Consider the following 23,332-nt stretch of genomic DNA (forward strand, 5'->3'; position numbering starts at 1 on the left):
TGTACATTTAAGTCATTCAAGCGAGACAAGATTACGGACAAGATTACGGACAAATATTTGTATAAAGTTACAAAAATAGTTAGTACCTGTCCCAAACCATCAGAAAAATCAAGTTTCGACATCTTGACCCACTCAGGCCACTCCCAGGGGCGACGCCCACCCCAAAATTACTGAAATCTCGGTCAAATCAAGACTGAGAATCTTTACCCCAGGGGATTTATGTTCCGGGGTATTTGGAACATGATGTGGTGGTTACCTATTTGTAGGGGATTTGAAATCCCCTACAAAATTCAGGGAAACGTCTTAATTCTGCTTCTCGGAATTGTAACGCGCAATTAAATAATATGTAGACAAATTAGCGCGCCGCGAACCACGCGGAATATCTTAACGGATGTTACTCGTCTAAATTTCTTTGTAGGTTTACAACCTACCAGGACGCGCGCCGAGTTGGACTCGTCGACGGTCCAATACATGGAACAGATATTTTACGAGTATCACCCGTTAAAAATTTCTTCGAAGTAGCGCGCACCGCTTTCTTCTCGAAATGCCCGACGGCAAGTGCTACGTTACTGGGCCGCGCTCAGCCGGTCATTCCGCCTAATCTCTATTCGGCTATGTTGTTTAACAACATTAAAGCCTGGGGTCCTCAGGTAAGTGCTACGAAGTAGCGCGCGCCGGGCCAGATCATTAACAATGGTCAAGGAATATCAACTGTCGCTTTTAGTAGTTTAAACTCTGATGACAAAATAAATTGATTGTGACTCTAATTAATGAATTAAAAATTACGGCATAGGGCAAATCTTTTGTAAAAACTGTGATAAACAATATGCTGTAAAAAAATTCGTCAACAAATTTAAAAACACGATGCCCCGCCAAATTTTCTGAAGTGATAATTTTGGGACTTTGACGGGCTATAACTTTCGCTAGGCACAGCCATTTGCCCAGAACTTGGTACCAAACGACTTTACTCAATGAGACCTTTCCAATGATGTATAATATATTGGGTTTTGAGACATAAAATGTTCACCCGCAAGTTAATGACGCTCTTAGTACATACACTACTGGGCCTCGCCAAGCTGCGATGAATTGACATAGTCAATTAAACAGTGAGCCGCGCGTGCCGACTGTGGACTGTAGGATGGTTTTAGCGAGCGTGCTATATCACTCTACAGTGGATCTTCGAGATTGTTCTAAAAGGTCCCCCTACAATTGAAACCAACTTCGATGTATTTTCGGACGCTGATTCCGAATCACTCCCTATGAAATTAAGGAAGTTAGTCTAATTTCTCGTTAGGGTTAGGGTTTCAGCATATGCTTTTGTTAAGGATTGGGTTAAAGTTAGGGTTGGGATCAGATTAGAGGGTTAGGCTTTCGAATAGTCGTTCAGCTAGGACCAGCTAGAGAACGAGTTGAAAAAGTCACGTGAAAGTCGAGTGTAGAGTGATTAATCATAATCCTGGTTTTAGCGCTAATTTCGGTCAGCACAAAATTCTTGAAACAAATACGTATTGAGTTACATTCCCTAATTCAAATTGATCCAATTTTAACAAAAATAGGTTAGCTTACCCATAAACTTACAATGTACAAGTAAACTGTCCGAAAAATTTAAAGCATATCCAAGCATCAAACATTATGTTACAGCTAAAAGCAGCGTATTTTGCCCCATTTTCATTACTATATCAACTCCGATATCCACCAAATTTTTCGGACAGTTGTAAAAGCCCTATTCACAGGAGGAGGATTATAGTGCAAAGAAACTGCTGCTAACTGCTGCTCACTGCTCACTGCTGCTCACTGCTGCTCACTGCTGCTCACTGCTGCTCACTGCTGCTCACTGCTGCTCACTGCTGCTCACTGCTCACTGCTGCTCACTGCTGCTCACTGCTGCTAACTGCTGCAGTTAGCAGCAGTTCTTTGCATATATATATATATATATTATAGTCCTCCTGTGTATTGGAAGGTCTTCACAAATTTTTAGAATAATCCCATTCAAGGAACCGAAGATATGACAAATTATCACAACGCAACAAAAATCAACGAATTTCGTCAAATTACGCCAAATTACGCAACTTTTACACCTACTTTTGCTCCAAAAGCCGCGCACCATCAAATATGGCACCTTTAACGGGTGATACTCGTAAAATATCTGTTCCATATATTGGACCGTCGACGAGTCCAACTCGGCGCGCGTCCTGGTAGGTTGTAAACCTACAAAGATTAAGGTTTATGTAAAACCGTTTTGTACGGCTGCGAAACCATAAAAACCAAAATCACATGAAATTTTTGGGCGAGCGAATTAGTAAGAGCCATGAAGCATGCGTTGAACAGATGCTGCATCATATCAGGCAAGATAAATATAGGAAAAACTTTGAGTAGCTTCCGTTTGTTCTGCCAAAAATTTATTAACGGGTGATACTCGTAAAATATCTGTTCCATATATTGTAGGTTTACAACCTACCAGGACGCGCGCCGAGTTGGACTCGTCGACGGTTCAATATATGGAACAGATATTTTACGAGTATCACCTGTTAACCTAATCCTAACCCTAACTTTAGGCCTAACCATAACCCCGAAGCTATCCATAACCCTTACCACAACCCTAACCCTAACCCGGACTCTAAACAATCGAATTCATGTTTTGCTACAACTAGCGTCATGGGGGGTGATTCGAAATCAGCGTCCAAAAATACACCTACTCAGATCAATTTCATATCCAAAAGGCCTTTTCACAAGAATTTTCTTTAAATTTGGGCGAGCGATTTAGTAGGAGCGATGCTTCATAGTTCAACACGACTACAACCAGATTATTCCGATCATCTTGCCAAATTCCAAAACAGAGGTCAGAGCTCCTTACTTAATTGTTAATGCCGCTATTAGTGGAAATTCCTTTTATGATCAACGACTCTATTTGCTATTTGGGCCCTACCATTTCTGTTATAATGTTTCACGAGATCTTTATAAATGTAAATGTAGCTTCATACTCGGTATTTTCACATTTTAGTTCCTATTTTATTTTTAGTGGTCACTGCAGAGATCATGATTTGTTATCAGTTATATAGTGATTAAAACATTTGTTTGACGTAAATTTACGGATGATACTCGTAACCCGTTGTTTCATTTTGTATTCCACTCTCGGCTGGGCTGATTTAGCCTAAATTATAAAGGTCGGATCAGCTTCAAGCTTGTGAAAATATTTAAGTCGATGCCAGGTCGAACCGTTACACTTACAAATGGGATGTGCAAAATCAACTTATGTGTTGTTGGACGGCGCTCAGCCTGTCAATTCACCATATCTTCATTGTTTATTCATTGTTTATTCATTGTTTATTCATTGTTTATTCATTGTTTATTCATTGTTTATTCATTGTTTATTCATTGTTTATTCATTGTTTATTCATTGTTTATTCATTGTTTATTCATTGTTTATTCATTGTATATTCACAGTTACCAGTTACCAGTTACCAGTTACCAGTTACCAGTTACCAGTTACCAGTTACCAGTTACCAGTTACCAGTTACCAGTTACCAGTTACCAGTTACCAGTTACCAGTAACCAGTTACCAGTAACCAGTAACCAGTAACCAGTAACCAGTTACCAGTTACCAGTTACCAGTTACCAGTTACCAGTTACCAGTTACCAGTTACCAGTTACCAGTTACCAGTTACCAGTTACCAGTTACCAGTTACCAGTTACCAGTTACCAGTTACCAGTTACCAGTTACCAGTTACCAGTTACCAGTTACCAGTTACCAGTTACCAGTTACCAGTTACCAGTTACCAGTTACCAGTTACCAGTTACCAGTTACCAGTTACCAGTTGCCAGTTGCCAGTTGCCAGTTGCCAGTTGCCAGTTGCCAGTTGCCAGTTGCCAGTTACCAGTTACCAGTTACCAGTTACCAGTCCCAGTTGCCAGTTGCCAGTTGCCAGTTGCCAGTTGCCAGTTGCCAGTTGCCAGTTGCCAGTTGCCAGTTGCCAGTTGCCAGTTGCCAGTTACCAGTTACCAGTTACCAGTTACCAGTTACCAGTTACCAGTTACCAGTTACCAGTTACCAGTTACCAGTTACCAGTTACCAGTTACCAGTTACCAGTTACCAGTTACCAGTTACCAGTTACCAGTTCTGTTAATGCTTCCATCGCTTCGCTTTGTATGTCAGATTGGGTATATTTAGCCGTTTTGCTATTATATATCGAATTTAATTAATGTTTCAGCTAAAAGTTGAATGCGTAAAAAACTGGTCGGTTTTCCATCTCTCCAAATCGAATTTTCATCACATCAGAAATATTTCGGGGTTGCATAATCTCTTTCTATGGAAATGTGATAATGCAATCAAATATTACATTGAGTTATGAAAATATGATTGCCTTGAGCAAAGGTCGACCCTGCATTAGTCATATTCATGTCTAGTCTTTGGTTGTTAGTACACGTACAGTAAAATACGGTAAAAGTACAGTAAAAACACGATTTTTTAAGGTTTTCAAAAGGTAGGTCGAAGGGACTATAAACTTCCAATACCTCGTATCCCAGTCCCGTACACATGATAACGTAGTCTACAAAAATATTCCAGAATGGCCAAACATATAGAGTATTGTCAATTGTCAAAACTATAGCCGGTAAGCTTGTAATATTGCTGGCAGATTGATAGAAGTAACAACATGGTAGAAGTGGAGAGGTAGAAGTGACAGGATGGTAGAAGTAACAGGATGGTAGAAGTGACAGGATGGTAGAAGTGACAGGATGGTAGAAGTGACAGGATGGTAGAAGTGACAGGATGGTAGAAGTGACATGATGGTAGAAGTGACAGGATGGTAGAAGTGGCAGGATGGTAGAAGTGGCAAAGTGGTAGAAGTGGCAGGATGGTAGAAGTGGCAGAATTGGTAGAAGTGACAGGATGGTAGAAGTGACAGGATGGTAGAAGTGACAGAATGGTAGAAGTGACAGGATGGTAGAAGTGACAGGATGGTAGAAGTGACAGGATGGTAGAAGTGACAGAATTGTAGAAGTGACAGGATGGTAGAAGTGACAGGATGGTAGAAGTGACAGGATGGTAGAAGTGACAGGATGGTAGAAGTGACAGGATGGTAGAAGTGGCAGGATGGTAGAAGTGACAGGATGGTAGAAGTGGCAGGATGGTAGAAGTGACAGGATGGTAGAAGTGACAGAATTGGTAAAAGTGACAGGATGGTAGAAGTGGCAGGATGGTTGAAGTGACAGAAATGGTAGAAGTGACAGGATGGTAGAAGTGACAGGATGGTACAAGTAGCAGGATGGTAGAAGTGGCAGGATGGTAGAAGTTACAGGATGGTAGAAGTGGCAGGATGGTAGAAGTGACAGGGTGATAGGAGTGACAGGATGGTAGAAGTGACAGGATGGTAGAAGTGGCAGGATGGTTGAAGTGACAGAATTGGTAGAAGTGACAGGATGGTAGAAGTGACAGGATGGTACAAGTGGCAGGATGGTAGAAGTGGCAGGATGGTAGAACTGACAGGATGGTAGAAGTGACAGGATGGTAGAAGTGACAGGATGGTAGAAGTGACAGGATGGTAGAAGTGGCAGGATGGTAGAAGTGACAGGATGGTAGAAGTGGCAGGGAAGTAGAAGTGGCAGGATGGTAGAAGTGACAGGGTGGTAGGACTGACAGCATGGTAGAAGTGACAGGATGGTAGAAGTGACAGGGTGGTAGGAGTGACAGGATGGTAGAAGTGACAGGATGGTAGAAGTATCAGAATTGGTAGAAGTGGCAGGATGGTAGAAGTGGCAAAGAGGTAGAAGTGGCAGGATGGTAGAAGTGGCAGAATTGGTAGAAGTGACAGGATGGTAGAAGTGACAGGATGGTAGAAGTGACAGAATGGTAGAAGTGACAGGATGGTAGAAGTGACAGGATGGTAGAAGTGACAGGATGGTAGAAGTGACAGAATTGTAGAAGTGACAGGATGGTAGAAGTGACAGGATGGTAGAAGTGACAGGATGGTAGAAGTGACAGGATGGTAGAAGTGACAGGATGGTAGAAGTGACAGGATGGTAGAAGTGACAGGATGGTAGAAGTGGCAGGATGGTAGAAGTGACAGGATGGTAGAAGTGACAGAATTGGTAGAAGTGACAGGATGGTAGAAGTGGCAGGATGGTTGAAGTGACAGAATTGGTATAAGTGACAGGATGGTAGAAGTGACAGGATGGTACAAGTGGCAGGATGGTAGAAGTGGCAGGATGGTAGAAGTGACAGGATGGTAGAAGTGGCAGGATGGTAGAAGTGACAGGGTGATAGGAGTGACAGGATGGTAGAAGTGACAGGATGGTAGAAGTGGCAGGATGGTAGAAGTGGCAGGATGGTAGAAGTGGCAGGATGGTAGAAGTGGCAGGATGGTAGAAGTGACAGGATGGTAGAAGTGACAGGATGGTAGAAGTGACAGGATGGTAGAAGTGGCAGGATGGTAGAAGTGGCAGGATGGTAGAAGTGACAGGATGGTAGAAGTGACAGGATGGTAGAAGTGACAGGATGGTAGAAGTGACAGGATGGTAGAAGTGGCAGGATGGTAGAAGTGACAGGATGGTAGAAGTGACAGAATTGGTAGAAGTGACAGGATGGTAGAAGTGGCAGGATGGTTGAAGTGACAGAATTGGTAGAAGTGACAGGATGGTAGAAGTGACAGGATGGTAGAAGTGGCAGGATGGTAGAAGTGGCAGGATGGTAGAAGTGACAGGATGGTAGAAGTGGCAGGATGGTAGAAGTGACAGGATGGTAGAAGTGGCAGGATGGTAGAAGTGACAGGGTGGTAGGAGTGACAGGATGGTAGAAGTGACAGGATGGTAGAAGTGACAGGATGGTAGAAGTGACAGGATGGTAGAAGTGACAGGATGGTAGAAGTAACAGGATGGTAGAAGTGGCAGGATGGTAGAAGTGACAGGATGGTAGAAGTGACAGAATTGGTAGAAGTGACAGGATGGTAGAAGTGGCAGGATGGTTGAAGTGACAGAATTGGTAGAAGTGACAGGATGGTAGAAGTGACAGGATGGTACAAGTGGCAGGATGGTAGAAGTGGCAGGATGGTAGAAGTGACAGGATGGTAGAAGTGACAGGATGGTAGAAGTGACAGGATGGTAGAAGTGACAGGATGGTAGAAGTGGCAGGATGGTAGAAGTGACAGGATGGTAGAAGTGACAGAATTGGTAGAAGTGACAGGATGGTAGAAGTGGCAGGATGGTTGAAGTGACAGAATTGGTAGAAGTGACAGGATGGTAGAAGTGACAGAATGGTACAAGTGGCAGGATGGTAGAAGTGGCAGGATGGTAGAAGTGACAGGATGGTAGAAGTGGCAGGATGGTAGAAGTGACAGGGTGATAGGAGTGACAGGATGGTAGAAGTGACAGGATGGTAGAAGTGGCAGGATGGTAGAAGTGGCAGGATGGTAGAAGTGGCAGGATGGTAGAAGTGGCAGGATGGTAGAAGTGACAGGATGGTAGAAGTGACAGGATGGTAGAAGTGACAGGATGGTAGAAGTAACAGGATGGTAGAAGTGGCAGGATGGTAGAAGTGACAGGATGGTAGAAGTGACAGAATTGGTAGAAGTGACAGGATGGTAGAAGTGGCAGGATGGTTGAAGTGACAGAATTGGTAGAAGTGACAGGATGGTAGAAGTGACAGGATGGTACAAGTGGCAGGATGGTACAAGTGGCAGGATGGTAGAAGTGACAGGATGGTAGAAGTGACAGGATGTTAGAAGTGACAGGATGGTAGAAGTGACAGGATGGTAGAAGTGGCAGGATGGTAGAAGTGACAGGATGGTAGAAGTGACAGAATTGGTAGAAGTGACAGGATGGTAGAAGTGGCAGGATGGTTGAATTGACAGAATTGGTAGAAGTGACAGGATGGTAAAAGTGACAGGATGGTACAAGTGGCAGGATGGTAGAAGTGGCAGGATGGTAGAAGTGACAGGATGGTAGAAGTGGCAGGATGGTAGAAGTGACAGGGTGATAGGAGTGACAGGATGGTAGAAGTGACAGGATGGTAGAAGTGGCAGGATGGTAGAAAAGGCAGGATGGTAGAAGTGGCAGGATGGTAGAAGAGGCAGGATGGTAGAAGTGACAGGATGGTAGAAGTGACAGGATGGTAGAAGTGACAGGATGGTAGAAGTGACGGAATGGTAGAAGTGACAGAATTGGTAGAAGTGACAGGATGGTAGAAGTGGCAGGATGGTAGAAGTGGCAGGATGGTAGAAATGACAGGATGGTAGAAGTGGCAGGATGGTAGAAGTGGCAGGATGGTAGAAGTGACAGGATGGTAGAAGTGGCAGGATGGTAGAAGTGACAGGATGGTAGAAGTGACAGAATTGGTAGAAGTGACAGGATGGTAGAAGTGGCAGGATGGTTGAAGTGACAGAATTGGTAGAAGTGACAGGATGGTAGAAGTGACAGGATGGTACAAGTGGCAGGATGGTAGAAGTGGCAGGATGGTAGAAGTGACAGGATGGTAGAAGTGACAGGATGGTAGAAGTGACAGGATGGTAGAAGTGACAGGATGGTAGAAGTGGCAGGATGGTAGAAGTGACAGGATGGTAGAAGTGACAGAATTGGTAGAAGTGACAGGATGGTAGAAGTGGCAGGATGGTTGAAGTGACAGAATTGGTAGAAGTGACAGGATGGTAGAAGTGACAGGATGGTAGAAGTGGCAGGATGGTAGAAGTGGCAGGATGGTAGAAGTGACAGGATGGTAGAAGTGGCAGGATGGTAGAAGTGACAGGGTGATAGGAGTGACAGGATGGTAGAAGTGACAGGATGGTAGAAGTGGCAGGATGGTAGAAGTGGCAGGATGGTAGAAGTGGCAGGATGGTAGAAGTGGCAGGATGGTAGAAGTGACAGGATGGTAGAAGTGACAGGATGGTAGAAGTGACAGGATGGTAGAAGTGACGGAATGGTAGAAGTGACAGAATTGGTAGAAGTGACAGGATGGTAGAAGTGGCAGGATGGTAGAAGTGGCAGGATGGTAGAAATGACAGGATGGTAGAAGTGGCAGGATGGTAGAAGTGGCAGGATGGTAGAAGTGACAGGATGGTAGAAGTGACAGGATGGTATAAGTGACAGGATGGTAGAAGTGACGGAATGGTAGAAGTGACAGAATTGGTAGAAGTGACAGGATGGTAGAAGTGGCAGGATGGTAGGAGTGACAGGATGGTAGAAGTGACAGGATGGTAGAAGTGACAGGATGGTAGAAGTAACAGGATGGTAGAAGTGGCAGGATGGTAGAAGTATCAGAATTGGTAGAAGTGACAGGATGGTAGAAGTGGCAGGATGGTAGAAGTGGCAGGATGGTAGAAGTGACAGGATGGTAGAAGTGGCAGGATGGTAGAAGTGACAGGGTGGTAGGAGTGACAGGATGGTAGAAGTGACAGGATGGTAGAAGTGACAGGATGGTAGAAGTGGCAGGATGGTAGAAGTGGCAGGGAGGTAGAAGTGGCAGGATGGTAGAAGTGACAGGGTGGTAGGACTGACAGGATGGTAGAAGTGACAGGATGGTAGAAGTGATAGGATGGTAGAAGTGGCAGGATGGTAGAAGTGACAGGATGGTAGAAGTAACAGGATGGTAGAAGTGGCAGGATGGTAGAAGTATCAGAATTGGTAGAAGTGACAGGATGGTAGAAGTGGCAGGATGGTAGAAGTGGCAGGATGGTAGAAGTGACAGGATGGTAGAAGTGGCAGGATGGTAGAAGTGACAGGGTGGTAGGAGTGACAGGATGGTAGAAGTGACAGGATGGTAGAAGTGACAGGATGGTAGAAGTGGCAGGATGGTAGAAGTGGCAGGGAGGTAGAAGTGGCAGGATGGTAGAAGTGACAGGGTGGTAGGAGTGACAGGATGGTAGAAGTGATAGGATGGTAGAAGTGACAGGATGGCAATGTTTTCGTCTGGGTTTTATCCCCCTCGTTTTACCTATTCTGACGCAAGTCGACTTCTTAGTCCGACCGGTGCAGCATAATATGATGGACATATTATCCTCGATAACTCAATTTTTGCTAGGGTTCCCAGCTGATAATCGGGCTTATGAAGGAAAGATCTCAAGTTCAGAAAACGAAAGAAATTTATTCAAATATTTGCTTTATAAGATTAACGAATACGGATTTCAACCGATATCGAAAAGGACCAAGGATTGTATCGGGACTTCTTTATCGGTATTTCAAGTCTTCATAGCGGTTTGTTGTAGCCTACGCTCCGACTGACGGTGCTGATGACGGTGAGAAAGATCGTTTTTACAACGTTTTATCAGACACGTTTGGTGAACTGCCCCGACATGATCTGAAACTGCTACTGGGTTATAATTTTATGTGATCAATACTTTTTATATAGCGCACGATTCGGATTAATACTTTAAGAGTAGCTGAAAGTTGACTATTCGAAAAAATATATAGGATAGGAATGTGTCCTCGATTATCATTATGCTCACTACTTTCCTGCACTTTAGTTTTACCTAAAAGTAAAATAGATATTTCAGAATATTCTAGAAGGTTATGGATTATTCTATGACATATGAGTACAGAGTAGCGAAGCCTGCAGCCTAACAATTATAATGAATAATTCGTTTATTGAATTTGCATCTTTATTGTTGCATATATGTTCATTTTCCACTCTATTGCAAGTTAATTATTATTATTATTTTAACCCTTGCACAAACTAATTATTGAGGATAAGACTGAGTTTGTTTGTATATTTCTTACTTCTCCAATCGAATTTACCTGGGGACCTCAGGCTATCATGTTCATAAACATAGAGATTAGGCGGAATGACAGGCTGAGCGCGGCCCACTAGTAACAATCGAATTAGATGATAGCGGTGCTTTATTGAATTAATGATCACTGGAGGTCCAGTAAAAGTCTTGGGTCTCATACTGACATTAAGCATAGAATCGTCTTTGCAAATTCAACCTTATAGATCATTTGGCTTGAAAATATGATTTTACGCGACGTAGACGCGTAAGATCATATATTTCAATATTTCATTATTATTTTACTTCCGTTATTCCTTGGATAACTGCTCACTCTTCTTTGTAGATTAACGTATTTGCATTCCAATGTGTGGTGTGTCTTTATTAAGCGCATAGGACGGATTTCACTAATTTTACAAATATTTTCTATCTATTTTGATTTGTCAAACCTGCATGAGCATAGATAATGATCACATACATAATTTGAATGCAACACCATTGGTTCTTGTGTATATGATTTCGATCGGGAAATACACGAAAATGTTTTAGCATAACTTATATTTTTACTAGTTAATATTTAAGCTATTTTATTTTTTATTCGACAATTTTCCTTTTTACAGTATCAATCGTTACGTTCATATTTTCAATATTTTGAATACAAATCTTTTATAAGACTCATTATTAGTTCACGTCATCAAATTCATGTTACCGTTGTTCAATGAGCATTTTTATTTGTAGTTAAACGATAAAAATATTGTCTGAAGACAATCCACGGAAAGCTTTCCTAATTTTAGATTTAGTTTTATTAAAAATTTCGAATTAACGAAATTGAATGCAGGTTAGGAAAAGTACCTCTAATGTTAAGACACGCGGCGCTGTGTCTATATCTGTTGGTTCAATGTACAATAGCAATTGAATGGGATGAACTAGTGGATCGTGTGCAGGACCATCATGACACAATTGGTGAGTACTCCAATCTTCGAGGATTTTATTTTAAAGAGGATTGGGCCACAGAGTTTAAATGAGTCAAACGGTCATTATGAAATATATAATTCGAATTTGTTGTAGACAAAAGATGTGAATATTTTTGTTATATTTTTGGTTGTCTTTCAAAACCTTGACGACCAAATATGTTTCAGAGTTCCCTGGAGCGGAGAACAGAGACGATTGGTTATGGGACGATATTTTCTGGAGATATCCCCACATGATGAGAATGGAGTGTCCCGATGGTTACGGATGGGAGGGAAACTATAAGGATGGACATTGTGAGGCCTGTCAACCAGGACATTACTCCGCCTCTTGGGGTCCCACCGTCAGATGTGTTAGTTGTCGTCCAGGAACCTACCAACCAAGCTCTCAAAGTCACGAGTGTATCAGTTGTCCTGAGTGGAGTCCTCTGTCAGCAGTAGAGTCCGAGAGTTCGCACGATTGTCACAAATGGCCAATTGGTAAAGAGGGGGACGTTGAACATGGAAGACAGGGTGATGGAAGGGCCACAGTTGAAGCGAAAGTAGAGGTCATGGGAGACTGGACCTTCCTGAATGATATGCTTGAACAGATCTCTGGATATGAAGCCCACGAAATGTCTGCTCACGTTATGTATGTCATCATGTTATTGTCTTACATGATACATCACCGTTTTTGAGACAGCTTCAAATTTTAGAACAAAATCGAATCTAAATAGTTGCGCTATCAAATTTTTTAAAGTCGCTACAATTCTAATAGTCAGTCTTATTTTCCGTGAAATGATTATGATTATCAATTGTTTGCCTTGATTACCGATCACATCGCAAAATACCGATTATCACAAGTGCACATAGCCGTATAGATGCGCTCGTCAACAGTTGTGTTAAGAAAAATAACGAGGTAATCTCTGATGATTTGTTTATTCTGAACTTCACCCAGGTACGATGCTGAGCGGAAGTGTAGTATGGGCACTTTAACTCTTGTCATGGCTGAGCGTGCCGCGTTCGAAGCTCATATGTACGTTCAAGACTTGAAAACAATGATCCACCTCGTTAACGACTGGATTCACACAGGACACTCCTACGTCAACAGAATCTTCAGGTATGTTATAAATATATTTATGAAGACTTTAGATGGATATTGGATATGTGACCAACTAGTATAGGGTTTAGGCTGCTGAACCGGAAACAGGTGTTTAAAAGAGGAAAATGCCGGAAATTTAATATTATTCTTTTTTGAACCTCCATCAATTATCATGATGGTACATAAAGCACATTTTTAATTTGGTTTGGTAAGAACATGGTCCTGCGCCTGGCCCGTGAACTTACATTTGGACCCCAAGATTCGAATCTAAGGACACGGCATGTAATTGTAACAGTATTACCCAAGATCAGATCGCGATACCTGCTATTTATAGGCCTCGAGATCTAAACTCAAGGACCCGGCATGCTATTTGATCACCCGGGATAACATTTTTAATGTTAAGGAGTCAAATAATATTTCAAAACGTTTGTGGCGAAACGTACATATTTGCCGTACATAATTTTTCCGCCCCCCCAAAATATTTGTATGTCTTGATCCCACCCCTCTCCCTCCCCCTACCTAATTACCTGAGATCAGATTTCGCCTGAGATCAAACTTTAAGGACTCGGCGTGTAATTTAATCTTAATTATTAAAACTGAATTAATAATTTCAGTATGCTGAACGTTGCTGACTCACTGTATCTGATCGGTTTAAACATGGACCCCTCTAATATTCACCGTCAGCTGAAGGATCTTCAAGTTGCAACCATTGATTCTAGTCTCTACTTTTCTTGTGACGGAAAGCAAACTAATGATGACGGAAGTAAAGTGGAGATTCTTGGAGCGATTTCAATTTTTGCGTGTATAGAAGATGAAGGTTGGTACTATTAATTCTTCATTATAATTACACTAAACATGTCCCTCCGTAAGAAACTCCCAATCATAATTCCCGATATTTTACAGCTTTATTAAATTGTTAGGCAAGATCTCTATACAAAATTTTAAATTCATTTTCATACCTTCAGGCTTCAATTGTTAGATTAGACTTACGTGTACAGCATTAACTAATACGAACTTTCAACAGTCGCAAAGGGTCAGGACTATTCCGACCTCCACTCGGAATATGTTTCGTATGGCGGGGAAAGTGAAGCTTGTATGACTCTTGGGGGGAAAACTCGGCTTGCTCAAAAAATTAATCTTCACTGGGAAGTTGAAGGCTGTAAAAAGTAAGTTTTCATTTATAAGACAATTTTTGTAGTCTCTTTAACATTTTACATCCTTTTTTATATAATTTGTATTGTTGACCCATAAATACTATTACTATCACTTCATAAATTACAGTGTCATCAGTCATTTCAAATGCAAACTGATTTTATCGCTTGAAAAATAAAAGCACACCATTCAAATTATTTCGCAAAATTGAAAACAATTGCATCAAGTTGTAAATTTGAAACATTGATACCCACTTCCTCAGGGACGATGCTTGCCACATGTCTCTTAAGAGGTGCGACTACGATAAGGAAACTAAAGGTATGTACACCGTCATCACTAATATATTAATATACATAGCTAGCTGTCGGTAACTAGTTACCGACAAGTTCATTTCTCGATCACAATTTGCTGCCGCATTTTTCTTGGCATTTGGGGGACAGCGCGCGGGCTTTAAGTTATGGCAGGGTTATGGCTTTATGGGAGCACACTCAAACTGTGGAAATAAAGGGCTGAGTCCTTTGGTAAATGTTCTCCATTATACTTGTATTGGGGTCAGGGTAAGGGGCTTGGGTCATCAAGATTCGTTAGTGTAAACTATCAATACTTTTTCAGAGTCATTTGTGGTGGTTTACGTGGCAAAGAAGTATTCTGATATCGACTTAGACCTTTTTGACGATGTTAAATTATTTGACGATATGAACGTGGAATTTGATTTGATTGGTAAGTTCAAAAATTGTCCTGGAGGGCCGGTATCAAGTTCGGATACAAATGAAAAGATTGTCCGGCGGATAAGTGCGATAAAAAGTACCAACTTGTCTGGAGCAATGGGAAGTGTGAGGATTGCCCATTTGGCACTTACTGGAAAAATGATGATGAAGGATGTAATCCGTGTGACTTTGAACTTATGTCAGCGACATACACGTATGGCAGCAAGTATGAGGCCTGCTTTACCTATCCCGGAGCACATAGTGTCATATTAACTGATGATGATAAAGATCAGAAACGTGTACGTTTAGATAGGAGACCTTTCAATATCCCTCATGAAAACCGACATCATCAGCAGGTCGAAATTGAAGCGAAATTAGACGTGTGCTACGCTGTCGGACAGAAAAGAGAATTCAAAGCATTTTGTGCGGGAAAATATGATCTGCAAGGACTTTCCTTCGACGATTTTACGGACTTTGACCTGACAAAGTTATCCTGCTTAGCCCAGGATCGCATCTCAGACCTTTACGATGCTAACTGCAAAGATCGGATATATTCATGGCCAGCTGTGGACAACTTTTATTGGCTAGATGCTGCCTGCATGGTTGTGAAACACATCCTACACACTGAAGAACAACTTCCAGACGATGACATTACAAAATGTGATAGCGTAAACGAAGACGTTCGAGTTTTGACTATGCCCTTCCTTCTTCCAGAATTTACCTATGATGTAGAGTGGGGAAGTGTAATATTGCCTCTTCTTGAACATACAGATACGATGACTCATGGAGACTACTCGACTGTCACTACGGCCGTGAGAGGTATGATGAAACAGTTCGGGGTCTACGAAACCTCTCATGTAACAGGGTTAGAAATAGCAAACCATCTCAGAGACCTGATAATCGAAGTGCCGGAGAATTTAAAACTGAGCATGGTTTCATGGAAATGTTTAACGATCTCGAGGATGTGTTCTGTGATAACAGCCATGTCAAGAAAGATTGTCGAAGTGCTTGTGCCTTATCATACAACCAATGTATGCAGCAATCAGGCGATGAACATGAGCTGACCTGTTATGCTGACGAGTGCAATGAGTGTCAAGTAAGCTACACATTCAATGGGGAAGCGTACGAATGCGTTACCTGTGATTTATGGGCAGAGTTTGACCCTTCAGAACATGAATTCCTTTCCTTGATCTCCGTTGATCCTGATGTAGAAGGAAAACAGATCTTCCATCTCGAATGCAATGCAGGTAAAAGAACAAGTCTGAACAATGGAGCTGTTGATTACGGGAACTGTAAGGATGAAGAACAGACCATCGTGTCATGTGCTGCGAATGGCGGTGCTTCAAAAGAATGGCAATGTGTTGAAGATAAATGCGTAATGTTAGAAGATGGACCTTCTAATGGCTATATAAAAGCAGTGCACGCCCCCAAGGACAGGGGTTGTAGATTTGTCGAGATGGCCTGCAACCCAGGTTACGAATTGAAAGGCGATTCTATAATCTACTGTGACATTGAGGGTAACTTTGGCGAGATCCCAACATGTGAGCCGGTAGAGTGTGAGGAATACGATTCCACTATCGAGAACGGTAAACTCATCAACCATCTGGTGGGCGAGGACATTTCCTTTTACAGGTGTGATGTTCACAATCCAAGTTACAATGGTGATATGGACTACTTTACTGCCAAAACGTGCGGAGAAACCATTGTTTGTGGTAAACATGAAGATGAACATTGTCCTCCATTGATAGATAACGGTTACAAAGTCAGAGAATGGGAGGGCATGGTTGCAGTTTTGAGCGGGCTTAGAGTATGGAATGCAGAGTACGGGTGCAACCCAGGATTCGAGCTCGAGGACAATCCAGCACTGCAATCTATTGAAGAGGCTGGTCATGGCTGGTCTCACTGTGAGGAAGGTCAGAAACCTGATGTACCACGATGTGTCACTATAATACAGGATGAGGAAACTTGTAAAATGCCCCAATATATTTATAATGGTAATCTCGTCGAAGAATTTACTGATGATGAAGGTAAAGTGACTCATGGTAAGTACGAGTGCGACGCCGGGTTCATGATGGTCGAGACTAATATGGGCGAGCACGGATTCTGCCGAGAAATGGACTATTCTTATGAGCTGCCATATTGTGTGGAACCCAAGGAATGGAGGGGGCTGGAATTCGAGCTTGTTGGAGGTGGTTACAAAAGAATGCAAAATGCTGGCCGTGTAAAGGCACGTAACACTCATAGTGATGGAACTGCAGAAGATTGGTATGCAGGTTGTGATGACCATTTCAACAGTCCTGCTGCTGGATCCATTTGTAGAACACTTGGATTTGAATACGGCAAGATGATTGATGCTCCCAGGAGAATGCGACCGATCCCATATCTTCCATTTGGAATAACGAACTTTTGGTGCTATTATGACGACGTGCTTCCAATGAGCCCTAGTTGTCACACTGACGACTACGGAATGGTAGGATATCCTATTTGTCTGCCTGACGAACAAATAGCGGTTTCTTGCTTTGATGTTTGGTGGAAGGTTGATGTGGAGTTCCACATGAAATCCAAGAGAAAAGACAAAATGTTCTGCCCAGTGGAGATTGAGAAGGAGGGAATCAAGATGAAGACGAAGAAGTTGGGTCTGAGTGTTAAATGGGGAGGACTTATCAAGAATAAAGATACAAATGAGTACGAATACACAGAGTTCGAGGAGGGAACCCATTACGAAGGTCGTCGCTTCAGCCGAAAGAAGGGTTTCAGGGCTACCTTCATCGGTGACAAGGACTATTACGACTGCTTCTACTGCAACATTTATCTTGGAGAAGCTTGGCTAAACCCTGAATCAGAGAACAATCATAGCTGCGAATGATTGGAAACCTTGCAGGGCTGCACCCAGTAACCTCGGAAATTTGGATTAAGACCTGAAGTCTTAGAGAAACATTAAGTTATCATAGACATAGACATACAAAATTGTAGTTGTAGTTGTACAGGATATCACTGACCTCTAGATATCATTAATTTGATACATTGATACAATTTCTAAGAATGTATAAAGTTTCATTCGTTTAGTTTGTGCATATCAGTAATTCTTTAACTGTTTTTACTTAATTTTAATTTAAAATGTATCTCTCATTTGATAATTGATGCATGCTTCAAGATATCTTGTTTTAATTCGATGATCCTTTTTGATCAACATCAAGCTTCAAATGCAATCTTAGAGGTAAATAAATAGATATCAAGCCAATTGCAAACTAATATATTCTGTTACATCACAAGTTTTTGTTTGAACACGTGGTCGTGACAAAACTCGAAATATGTAATAATATCAAACGAACGGTTTAACGCCACAAACATCTTTTAAAAAGGAGTACACACTTCAAATTCCACAATATTCTCCATTTCGTAATGTAACCACTAGACCAGAGGAATTTTACTTCTAACTTCCTGATCTACATCATACATGTAGACTAAAACTTCAAACAACCGGTTTTTAAATTATGGTTAGTACTTAGTAACTGTTGATTTGGGTTGGTGTTCACTATAAGGTTCGGGTTAGGGCTAGTGATAAGTTTTGGGTTAGGGTAAGAGCTCTAGGACATGTAAACGTGAACTATTTTCTCAGCTTCAAATTATTAACTTAGAGTACAAGATTTGTTGATTCAGAAGATTGAATTACTTATGAGTCAAAATAAGTCATATTCACCCCATTTATCTAAACTTCCAAGCGTCGAATAAAGAATAATCATTGGGTTACTGTCTCTCATCAATCATTCAGATAATCAGCAGGCTTCTGGGTAATATCTTCATTTTCAACTTCTAAACTTCTAAAGTTCTAACACCTTCCTGGTGATAGATTTTGCGGTACAGCCTCTGAGCAGCGACAATCAACTTCTGTTACTCAGGATTTTAAGAACTATTACGTTTTTTTACTTCTTATCTAACAAATGTACAATTATAGACAGTTATAAAGAAAATTTTGTTTTTGTCGCTTTTTGAGGGCAGAATGATACCTTTTTATTTCTTCGGCAGTGTTAGCATCTGGTGTCAGCGTTGACCGCATCCTCCGATACTCCGACTCCAACTGCGCTCCATGAGAGTCACGAGAATGCCATTCCTAATTATAAGACATTGCTCCTCAGAAAAAGTTGTTCAGCTCAGTATTTTTATAAACTTGTTATACTTATCTTGATTCTACAGGGATATAGGAGTTGCGAAAAGTACTTTTAAGCTCACTCCAAATTTATTTTGATAAAAGAATGTTTTTCGCATCATCTGTCCCACCCAATCTCGTATAACATATAAACCATAACAGTAAGTTTCTCCTTTTAAGACGACGTTAGTTGTTAAAACCGGTACACTCAGCCGATCCTGGTAATCTGCAAATACTACTATTAGAATATGTTCTAAAATCACGTATATGTTCTAGCATCACTTTAAAGATTACCATTAAACTAATATACTTGCTGTTCGAGCATTTATATTTTTATAGGTGACGTTCTCCCATATTATATTTTTAATTTTACACTGACAATCTCTGATTAAGTTTATCCCCGTACCATTCTTCCTCTTAAGCTAATGAAATTAATATAAAGAAAAAATAACTTAGAGTTAGAGTTAGACAAAGCAAGAAATATTTTTTGTTTGTTTTATGTTCCGGCTCCTGTAACTTTTTCTGAAGACCTGTCAACAAATTGTTAGAATACCTTCTCCTATCCTCCTCCTTTTCCCATTCTTATTTTTCCTGTTTCTTCTGTAATATTATTAAATTAAGAATAATGTAAAAATTTCCTCATAATTATGCTGACTTGATTTATGATTCATGATGACGTTCCTCCAGCTCTCTCTCTTCTCTGCAGCACACGCGCTCTTACAGACATATTGTATGACTACTTCAACGAAGGACAGGTTAACGGTATATATTTTTCTGGAGAAGGTACAAGTAGCATCATATTTCCAAGCATTCAAAGACACGCAATCTGGGATTATTAGTATTGATTATCAACGTTATTATATTCCGATAACTATGATTATAAATCAACAGACTGTGGGAACTGAGTGCCAAGGACAAGAACATATTCTACAAAAATGCAGTAAACTTGAGGTTCCTATTAATTACTCATGACAATAAATTCCGGGCGGGGAGGAAGTATAAAATGGATCCTACCGACAAAGCGACGGAAAGGTTTATTACTGAATATTCGGTAATACTCCAGCATATACTGGAGTTCATATCACGTGTAGGTATCTTCCAATATTATACTACAGTGGCTTTTTATTATATAAATTATTGTTTACAGTGAAACGTTAATTACTCCGGACCAAAACATTTTCGCGGACCGCTCAACATCCGGAAATGTCCGAAAGATGCCACAACATGTGATGGTTTAATTCCTGGGTGCTGGATTAAAATGCAACGTCTTAAATCGCGGTCGCCGGACATGCATGGCTTTATACATAGTTTATCGAAGCTGTACTTAAAAGTCGGGTTTTTTTAGCGAGGATTAGTGGTGTGATCCGGATTGTCAGATATTTTGATAGACCCGGAAGTATATTTCCCGGAATTTGTTAGACCCGCTAACTCGCTAACAACAGTTGAGCTGTGATCACGTGTCTGTGCACGTATCACGTGACTGACAAACACTGCACTCAAAAACCCGCCCTCTTCTATAATTCATATACATTACCCACAAACCATTTGTAAAACTTAATACACGCTGCCTTTTTGCCGTTATAAATACCAGATTCCAGAACAGAAACTGTAGTTCTAGACGTTATCAGCTAGTCCGGTCCATGCAGTCTCAACTAGCGAGTCACCTGGCTCTCCAGGATTCAGCTCCAATCGCCAGCTATGATGTCATGTTAAAGATGATCTCAATATCCTTTGATGTAACAAATAACCTTTACCTTTTATAATCTTTTATCGAAGTGTGTCTACTGTCTATCTCGAAGATATTCCTAAATCAAACTACAAGGAGTAATTCAAAGTAAAAACCCAGAGTTTAACATAACCCGCTCTGATATGAAGAAGACATGTATTCACTATTTCATCGCATATTATCCTCGATGACTCACTTTGTGCGAGGGTAAAAATAACAATAATATTTAATTAATAGGGTGGAAAATTTACATAGGAAGAAAAATGCAAATTCAGTAAATCTTGGAATTTTTGTCTAAAAATAAAATTGCGACGAATTATTCATTATAATTGTTAGGCTGCAGGCCATCAGGCTTGGCTACTTCGTACTCATAGAACAATCCATAACCTTCTAGAATATTCTGAAATATTTATTTTAGGTCATTTTTATGGTCATCAAAATAAGTTTAAAACAAGGTCAATATTTTGATAATTTTTTTTGTCATACAGCAAGTAAGGAAAGCAATCGTTAGGCATTAAAAATGTTAAATGCTGTGCAGATGAGGTATGAAGGTACGTCGGCCATATCCCTGGGAAGATATCCAGGTTTTCGAATTCTATATCATCGAGATGGTTGGTATGGTAGAAAGTATCGTCGTTGACATGAACCACCGAAGGTAGCCTTTGCCAAGTGGGGAAGGGGGGGTCTAGAGATAAAGCTCAAGTTGTACTTCAGGCATTCTACTATCTCTAGAACTACTAACCGCTACAACTACGAGTTGGATAAACAACCAGTTGTAAGAGATCTAGAAGATGTGGAGGTAGATTAATAGTAACTCCGAAGAAATGAACGAGGAACCGTAAATTAAGAAAGTGCAGAAGTGCCATAATATGATATTTAGAATATATAAATTTGACCAAAACCCATAATCATGGGTAGAGTGTACCGCTGCCAGTGTCTCTCTTTTCCAAACAAAAGGAAATGATATTAATTTGAGGAACCGTCCGCTAATGCAAATTGATACCGAGAATGAAATCGGTCGCTCGCTTTTTCAAATCAATAAGCTTTATTACAATTCGTAAGCCGTGATCGAATGGAAAAAGCGAGCGACCGATTTCATTCTCGGTATCAATTTGCATTAGCGGACGGTTCCTCAAATTAATATCATTTCCTTTTGTTTGGAAAAGAGAGACACTGGCAGCGGTACACTCTACCCATGATTATGGGTTTTGGTCAAATATCATCTCTTTTTGATTATAATGACAGGATAATTTACACAGTCGAAACTTCATTAACAAGGAGGTAATTTCGACGATTTCGAAATTCTGCCTTTGAAAACGTTTCCTTGTGTTTAGTTAGGTATATCTGTCGATAACCGACTGAATATGGCACTTTTTACTCATTCAAGTTTGCATTAAATTCATATATAATGCCATTTAAATATCGTGGAAAGCAGAATATATTCGAAATCACGAATGAGCAAAATTCTCACCTTTCGCACGTGCAAACTTTGAGCGGACGTTGCGTGCGCATACAATATTGAATCACCGTAAATTTTTGCATAGTGGTATTTAATATATGGTTTGATAAGCATGCAAAGTTTCAGAAGATTTCAAAAAGAACTTGGATCACAACGAGACTCCAAAGTTGATAAAAATCGTGAAAATCAAAATTTTTAGTGATTTTAGCTATTTTAAATCAATTTGGGCGTGTCCCCACGTGTGCAACTTTTCGATTTTTAACTTTAAAACTAGCCTATAACACAATTTACACCTTTTAAAAGCAAAATTGAGCTCCACAACCCAAGGGATGGCCCAACACCAGAGAATACTAATTCACAACTTTTGTGTTTTTATAAAATTATTCTTCAAAAAAGCACTAACTTCAATAGCAAATATCTTTATGAAGGAGCAAGGTAGGAAACTATTCCGGTAGATTTTCGGAATGCTTGAACAATTATCTAAGATGAAAATGTCCTCAGATTTTGAATAAAATTACTCCTTAATAGTGTAAAATCGATTTGAAAAGTTGTTACTTTGTCAAAAGTCAAGTTTTAAAAACACTTAACTTGATGACGTCATCAAGTGATGATGATGATGATAAATTATTTTTCAATATAAAGTAAAGTAAAGTATAAACGATTATCTTTAAAACCTGTGGTTCGAAATGACTGTATCTTTTATACTTTTGAATCTACGGACACTTAAATGTAGGCTACAATTGACTGCAAAAAGCGTCTATACATACATATATACATATATACATATTTGACCAAAACCCATAATCATGGGTAGAGTGTACCGCTGCCAGTGTCTCTCTTTTCCAAACAAAAGGAAATGATATTAATTTGAATAACCGTCCGAAAATGCAAATTGATACCGAGAATGAAATCGGTCGCTCGCTTTTTCCATTCGATCACGGCTTACGAATTGTAATATAAAGCTTATTGATTGGAAAAAGCGAGCGACCGATTTCATTCTCGGTATCAATTTGCATTTTCGGACGGTTATTCAAATTAATATCATTTCCTTTTGTTTGGAAAAGAGAGACACTGGCAGCGGTACACTCTACCCATGATTATGGGTTTTGGTCAAATATCATCTCTTTTTGATTATAATGTCAGGATAATTTACAAAGCCGAAATGTAAACTCATAACTTCATTAATATTTATATTAATAATTACTCAATTAGGAGGTAATTTCATCGATTTCGAAATTTTACCTGACTGAATATGGCACTTTTTACTTATTCAAGTTGGCATTAAATTCATATATAATGCCATTTAAATATCGTGGGAAAGCAGAATTTATTCGAAATCACGAATGAGCAAAATTCTCACCTTTCGCACGTGCAAACTTTGAGCGGACGTTGCGTGCGGATACA

General features: G+C 40.5%; 1 protein-coding gene across 1 annotated transcript in view; it reads left to right on the top strand.

Moving 5' to 3' along the window:
• The window catches only part of LOC134820387 (uncharacterized), a 97,581-nt gene extending 79,832 nt beyond the window's left edge, over positions 1 to 17,749 (top strand). The window contains exons 2-8 of the mRNA XM_063830757.1: positions 11,525 to 11,651; positions 11,828 to 12,287; positions 12,594 to 12,755; positions 13,352 to 13,554; positions 13,762 to 13,903; positions 14,152 to 14,207; positions 14,502 to 17,749. Of these exons, the coding sequence (XP_063686827.1) occupies positions 11,546 to 11,651; positions 11,828 to 12,287; positions 12,594 to 12,755; positions 13,352 to 13,554; positions 13,762 to 13,903; positions 14,152 to 14,207; positions 14,502 to 14,869 (1,497 nt within the window). The 5' untranslated portion in view covers positions 11,525 to 11,545 and the 3' untranslated portion in view covers positions 14,870 to 17,749. The remainder of the gene's footprint in view (positions 1 to 11,524; positions 11,652 to 11,827; positions 12,288 to 12,593; positions 12,756 to 13,351; positions 13,555 to 13,761; positions 13,904 to 14,151; positions 14,208 to 14,501) is intronic.
• The last annotated feature ends 5,583 nt before the right edge of the window (positions 17,750 to 23,332 follow it).

This window comes from Bolinopsis microptera, chromosome 9 (genome assembly GCF_026151205.1).
Source record: "Bolinopsis microptera isolate Bmic1 chromosome 9, MBARI_Bmic_1.0, whole genome shotgun sequence".
NCBI lineage: Eukaryota > Metazoa > Ctenophora > Tentaculata > Lobata > Bolinopsidae > Bolinopsis > Bolinopsis microptera.